This window comes from Rhincodon typus, unplaced genomic scaffold (assembly GCF_021869965.1).
Source record: "Rhincodon typus isolate 14 unplaced genomic scaffold, sRhiTyp1.1 hic_rhity00004257, whole genome shotgun sequence".
Classification (NCBI taxonomy): domain Eukaryota; kingdom Metazoa; phylum Chordata; class Chondrichthyes; order Orectolobiformes; family Rhincodontidae; genus Rhincodon; species Rhincodon typus.
In genome coordinates this window covers 3,528-10,641 of record NW_025969895.1, presented here as the reverse complement: position 1 = coordinate 10,641, position 7,114 = coordinate 3,528, and the positions used below count along the sequence as shown (strand labels likewise).

General features: G+C 39.8%; 2 protein-coding genes across 4 annotated transcripts in view; one reads left to right on the top strand and one right to left on the bottom strand.

Annotated features, from left to right (window-relative positions):
- LOC125481909 (heat shock protein 30C-like) overlaps positions 1–312 on the top strand; it is a 3,096-nt gene extending 2,784 nt beyond the window's left edge. The window contains exon 3 of one of the 3 annotated variants that reach the window (XM_048593857.1): positions 11–312. In XM_048593857.1, coding sequence (XP_048449814.1) covers positions 11–297 — 287 coding nt within the window. In that variant the 3' untranslated portion in view covers positions 298–312. The remainder of the gene's footprint in view (positions 1–10) is intronic. The other 2 variants (XM_048593856.1, XM_048593858.1) reach the window with 2 other exon arrangements.
- A 6,060-nt stretch (positions 313–6,372) lies between these two features.
- LOC109934327 (heat shock protein 30-like) lies at positions 6,373–7,112 on the bottom strand (the record flags this gene model as incomplete). Its single annotated transcript, XM_020533150.2, has 1 exon — positions 6,373–7,112. A coding segment is annotated over one exon (552 nt), but the record flags the coding sequence as incomplete, so codon positions are not given.
- Between the last annotated feature and the right edge of the window lie 2 nt (positions 7,113–7,114).

Below are 7,114 nucleotides of genomic sequence, written 5' to 3'. Positions count from 1 at the left end.
GGAAGAAAAGTTCTGGTGACAGGAAAACACGAGAAGAAATGTGATGAAGGCAGCGGCTCTTACAGCTACAAATATGAAGAGTTCAGGAGAGAATTCCAGCTGCCAGAGGATGTCGATGCTGAAGCTCTTCGATGCTGTTTGTCACAGGATGGTCGGTTAAAGGTTCAAGCCCCAAGCCTGGCATTGCCAGCTGTGAATGAACGGACCATCCCCATCAACATCACCTCAGACACAACAACCACTCCCCGGCTCATTCCTGACCAAGAGGCAAAGAAACAGGAGAGTGGGAAGGGATAACACGGTGTGGAGCTGGAGGAACACAGCAGGTCAGGCAGCATCAGTGGAGCAGGAAAGTTGATGTTTTGGGTCAGGACCTACTTCAGAAAGTTCTTACTGTCTGAGGAGAGTGGGAAGGATGTGGGGAACAGGAAAGAGAAAGGGAAAATAGACATTTAATACCAACTTATTGTGAATTTAAAAAATTTATGGATATTATAATGCTGAATCTTGTTTTCCTAATCTTAGGGAATTGATCACTGTCATGTTATTTGCATGTGTGATAAAAATAAATAAAATTAAAACAAATGCATGATAAAAATAAACATTTTGAGGCAGTAATATCCTGGATTCAGTTTGTCCATGAAATAAAACAAAAATATTATGAAATGCAAAATTTCAGCGCTTGCTTCCTTTTACTCTTAGTAATAGGGCTCAATGTGACTTAACTCAACCACTCAGAATCGAGTCATAGAATCATACAGCATGGAAACATAACCTTTGGCCCAACCAATCCACTACAACCTATAATCTCAAACTAAACTAGTCTCACCTGCCTGCACTTCACCCATTTGCCTCCAAACATTCCACACACAAACCACTATGTGTGTAAAAGAAGGTGCCCCTCATATCCTTTTTAAATCTTTCTCCTCTCACCTTAAAAGTATGTCCCCTCGTCTTCAAACTAAATTATATGCATGAAAATATGTTTCCAGTTTAAGCTGCTGTGCTCTTCAAAACAGTTAAAATCTATAGGCAATTTATAGAAAAGGGCAATGGTCTAGTGGTCTTATTGGTGGACTGTTAATCCAGAGACCCAGGTAATGTTCTGGGAACCCAGGTTTGAATCCTGACATGGCAAGTGGTAGAATTTGAATTCAAGAAAAAAGTTCTTGAATTAAAAATCTAATGATGACCATGAAACCATTGTCAAGTGTTGGGGGAAATCCCTCCGGTTCACCAATGTCCTTTAGGGAAAGAAGCTGCCATCCTTACCTGCTCTGGCCTACGTGTGACTCCAGACCCACAGCAATGTGGTTAACTCTTAACTGCCCTCTGGACAATTAGGGATGGGCAATAAATGGTGGCCTGGCCAGCGACGCCCTCATTCTGTGAACAAATTTTAAAAATATAGAAATTGACCAATAAACTACTGACATAATGCCATAGAGTCATTCAGCACAGAAACAGACCCTTCAGTCCAACTAGTCTACACTGACCATATTCCCAAGCTAAACTAGTCCCACTTGCCTGCGTTTGGCCCATATCCCTCCAAACCTTTTCCTCTTCATGTACTCATCCAAATGTCATTTAAATGTTGTAATTACACTTGTCTCTGCTGCTTCCTCTGGCGATGTAGTATCAGGCAGGAGAACACGATGCCCACTGGAGCACCCAAGATTAATATTTTGAAAAAACCAATCCCATTCATACCAGATCTCTGTTCTTATGCCAAAGTGAAACAAAGAAATTCTTTGCAGGTACATATCCAATAGCCTTTCAAAAGATGCCTTTGAATCAGCTCCATAATTTTACATTTTCTATTGAAGTAAACAAAAAAAGCCCAAAAACAATTCTTGCTTTTTTTCACATTCTGTCACTGGATGTGGGCGTCACAGGCTGGGCCAGCATTTATTGCCCATCCCTATTTGCTCTTGAGAAGCTGGTGGTGAGCTGCTTTCTTGAACCGCTGCAGTCCATGTGCTGTAGGTAGACCCACAATACCTTCGAGGGAATTCCAAGATTTTGACCCAGGATGGTGAATGGCTCGGAGGGGAACTTGCGGGTGAGGGTGTTCCCAAGTATCTTCTGCCCATGTCCTTCGAGATTGACGTGGTTGTGAGTTCGAAAGGTGCTATTTAAGGAGTGTTGGTGAATTTCTTCAGTGCAACATGTAGATGGTATATAAAAAAGAACTACAGATGCTGGAAATCAGAAACAATATCAGAAACTATTTGAAAAACTCAGCAGGTTAGGCAGTGTCTGTGGAGAGAAAGCAGAGTTAATGTTTCAGGTCCAGTGACATTTCTTCAGAACTGATTGTAGCCAAGAAAGGAAAATATATATGCTAGAGAAGGGGTGGTGGGAGGGAGGAGGAGTAAATGAACCCCAGAGAGAGAAAAAAACTGTTGGGCAATGGGTAAAGATCAGCCTGGGAGAATCAATAACTGCTAACGGGGACCATTAATGGCTGACAATGGTTTAGGTCAAAAATCGCACAACACCAGGTTATAGTCCAACAGGTTTATTTGAAAACGCTAGCTTATGGGGCGTTGCTCCTTCCTCAGTTGTAGTGAGAGAGGAGGTATCAGGACACAGAATTTACAAGTAAAAGACCAAAGGATCATACAACTGATGCGAATGTATTGAATAAACCTAAAATGGCTGGCTGACTCCCTCCTGTTAAATCTTTAACTGGTTAGAAAGGAGATGCAGGTTTCAATTGATCAAAATGCAAATCCCCGCATTTCTTTCAGGTCACTGCCCTGAGATAGCTAAACGTTATATCAGTGTATACAAAGATGACATCTCAGGTCAGACAATGCATTTTAGGTGTGAGGCCTTGTTTAGAATCTGTCTATGTTTTAACCTGGAGTCAGACTAGTTTTATTATCAAAACAGGAATTTATAAAATGCCCCATTGACTGACTGTGTCTACAAATTGTAGACGCTGCTGAGCTTTTCCAGCAACTTCTGTTTTTGGACAAAGTATGTTGTGCCTGAATCAAACAGAAATGTTTGACTTCTTTTTTAAAATATTAAAAGATTACATTCCATGGACTACAAATCTTTACAGATCCCTGGAATTAGATATGGTAGCAATAGTTAAATTGCAAATTGGATGAAACGAAGTAATTAAGGGTAGAGACTGGCGGCGAAGACAAAAAAATATTAGAGTGATAGGTTGAAGTTGCAATTCAGGTTAAAATGTTGCAGTAGTGAAAAGGGGGTTTAGATGAGAGCACCAAACTGATAGCTTTCTCTTGGCAATGTTTGTGTCCTTATCTTTTTACTTTAAAAAGAGATTGAATTTGGTGATCAAGCCACTACTTAAGGCACAGAACCATGCATAGAGAGATAAGTAAAACTTCAAAGATCATTTGCGAAGATCATGTTGGAATCAAGAATGTGTGACATGGTCTTGGGACACTGATGTAAGTGTACAACAGTGAGTATTACCTCGGAGGTAACAAACATGAGACGGTACAAAAACATGCACTGAAGAATGGATCTCAGACATGTACACCTACTTGGCAAAAGGATTAGTGTGGCTTGGAAGAGCACAAAAACATAGTTCAAATGATAAGATACTGACACAAAATCCATTCGGAAACTGACTTTAAAACAATGACCGTAATGTAAGTCAAAGGGATGTTAAAAGAATTACAATCGAAATAAAAAGTGTGAAAGGCTATTATGTCAAAATGTTACAGAAATGAATGAATATCGACTCTGGGAGCGGTAAGGATAAACTGAGTGAAAGGGCCCATCAGATGACGGATAGAAACCCCATCTTGAGCATTTGTATAATACATGTACGCCAGTCTCTACCCTTAATTACTTCGTTTCATCCAATTTTGCAGTTTAACTATTGCTACCATATCTAATTCCAGGGATCTGTAAAGATTTGTAGTCCATGGAATGTAATCTTTTAATATTTTAAAACAGAAGTCAAACATTTCTGTTTGATTCAGACACAACATACTTTGTCCAGTGTTTAAACCAGTAGGTGACATTGTAATGTGTTAGGACAGTTAGTGTATGTGAAAAAAGGCTGAGCTTAGACTCAGGTGCTGTAGGAGTCTGTGGTAAGGGAACTCCAAAAGAAATAAAAAGTGAGAAGCATAAGTTGAAGGTAAAGTCTGATGAGCGTTAGAGCTGTACTGTTTGATCCCATGTATATTGTAGCTCAAAGGGGGACAGTTACCACTCAATGATACAATCATTCATAAAATTGGCAAGGATGGAAATATATTGAAGAAGCATCTCAAGGCAGATACAGGTGAAGAGAGCTGTAGAAATGTTAAACCTATGCATGATATTATTTTACTGTTACTGGGTGAGGTGATCTGTGGATAGGGAACTGGAGGATTGAAAAAAATGAAATATGCTGGAATATGCAGAATTTTAGAGCTAATTACGTAAATAGATTAACTGAAAAAAAATGTAGATGGTGGCCTCAGTCAGGTGACACAACTTGCTGGTTCCATCACAGCCTTGACTGTACACCATAGGTGGGATATATATTTCAGGGTTGGTCCCCAAAGTCCACTGCAATCATTAATTTGATGATACACCCTGTCGTGATATTGTTTGTATTGATGGTAGTTATTTTCATTGTAGTTTTAATCTTCTAATGTAAGTTAAATACTCTTATTATACGTTCTCGTGCGGCTGTTGCTGATTTGCATCTGCATCTGCAATTGTAATATGCGCTGTCAAATATCATCAGCGTTGGATTGGGCCGAAGGGTTAAACTTGTTGATGATATTCGACAGCTGCATGACCTTGAACGAGTCCTGTGAACATTCCTGCACGTGCTGAAGCTGGCACAAGCAATGTGTTTTTCTGTAGATGTTTTTTCTGTGCCTTGCTGTTTATTCCACCATATAAGAGACAGAGTTTCATTCCAAGTCGCTGGACATCATCTTGGACCTGGATTGTGAACAGTGCCACGAACAACCTCAGCCTCCAGACCAGCCATTGATCGAGGGGTCCCCGACGGGCAGAAGGGCGTGAGGCTTAATGTTGTTTTTTTCCTCTCTTTTTAATACTTTTTATTTACTTGATAAATTTTCCTTTCTTTTTTCATTTATTGTTATTATTCAATAAATGTTCGTAGTGAAGCAAATTGCAGTCATTGAGCCTTCTCAACTACATTTAACCGAATCCGAAAAGAACCACTTGGATACAATCTGTGATCCAAAACAGTGATTCCCACCATCAAGTTACTGATTGATGTGCAGACTGGAGTCTGCGTTGGCCAAGCGGTTGTTGCTGCTCATTGCAAACCTATAGGACCTATCTGTGCATACACAGAGGTCCTTAAATGTGTTGCACTGGCTCTTTAACAGTGTTTGATAACTGCCAGGACTGAATCAGACTTTGAAAGTTATTGACCCACTGAATTAATCATCTAGATTGTAAATTTATTGACCTTTGAACGTGTCTTTTTGTAAGCTGAAAATAATGAATTCAGCTTTTCAGTAATGTGTCAGTTCTGTTTTTATCCAGTAAGAAGGCAGAATCATCATTGTTAATTTTCAAGACTATTTATTGCCCCATATACATACAAAACTAATTCACGTGAATGCTAAGAACAGAATATATATATAACATATTTACACGTGAAAAACAGTTAAAATTCAGCAATATACTGAGGGAGGCAATGGTGTAGTGGTATTATTGCTGAACTGTTAATCCAGCAGACCCAGATAATATCCTGGGGACCCGGGTTCAAACCCCACCTTGGCAGATGGTGGAATTGAATTTAATAAAATATGTGGAATTAAGAATCTAGTGATGACCATGGATCTAGTGCTGATTGTTGGGAAAACTCATCAGATTCACTAATGTCCTTTAGGGAAGCAAACTGCCATCCTTACCTGGTCTGGCCTACATGTGACTCCAGACCCACAGCAATGTGGTTGACTCTTAACAATTAGGGATGGGCAATAAATGCTGCCTAGCCAGCAACACCATTATCCTATGAATGAATAAAGTAAAAAAAAATTTCATATGATCAGAAATTTCAGTCTGCATATGAGCAATTCTAATGTCTTAAACGGTTCAAAATACATCAGTGATAAATGTCCATCTTTCTTGTCTCTCACATCCTTCCCACTCTCCTGTTTCCTTGCCTCTTGGTCGGGAATGAGCCGGGGAGTGGTTGTTGTGACTTCATGACTCTATCGCTATATCACTTGAACTTACATTTAGGCAGATCTTGACCGACTGATTTTGTGCCCTATGTTTTAATTTAATACAACCGAAAAGGTCTCTTTACCTTAACTGAGAATAATGTAAATTCGAGTGAAGATTATCAGTAATGTATCACTTTTGTTTTGATCAAGTAAGAAGGCAAAACCGGGATTGTTAACTTTCAAAGTATTTATTGATCCAATAGACATACTTATATAAATAATCCACATGAATGCTCAAAATACCCTAGTACAGGTTTCCAATTAATTCAACAAAACTTTTATTATCATCACACATTGACAGAAATTCACTGCTGCTTTTCAACAAATCTTATATCTTCAAACGTTCATTTAAACAAAGTCTTAGCTGTCCATATGTTCTCCAGCTTTCTTGTTCCCCACATCCTTCCCGCTCTCCTGTACCTTTGCCTCTTGGTCAGGAATGAGCCGGGGAGTGGTTGTTGTGTCTGAGGTGATGTTGATGGGGACGGTCCGTTCATTCACAGCTGGCAATGCCAGGCTTGGGGCTTGAACCTTTAACCGACCATCCTGTGACAAACAGCATCGAAGAGCTTCAGCATCAACATCCTCTGGCAGCTGGAATTCTCTCCTGAACTCTTCATATTTGTAGCTGTAAGAGCCACTGCCATCATCACATTTCTTCTCGTGTTTTCCAGACACCAGAACTTTTCTTCCAAATACTTTCACCCTCAGTTCTTCTGGGGAGAAGTGCTGCACATTCAGGGACACAGAAAACCCATCTCCATCCTTCTTTTCGGAATGTCCTTTACCTTCTCCGTTACTATCAGATTTGTTATCCTGAGTTCCTGGTATTCTCTCAAAAAATTCTGCTGTCAGCTCCTCAAGGACTCGATTCATGAAGTTCATGCTCTTTCTCGCTTCTTCCACCTGTTTCC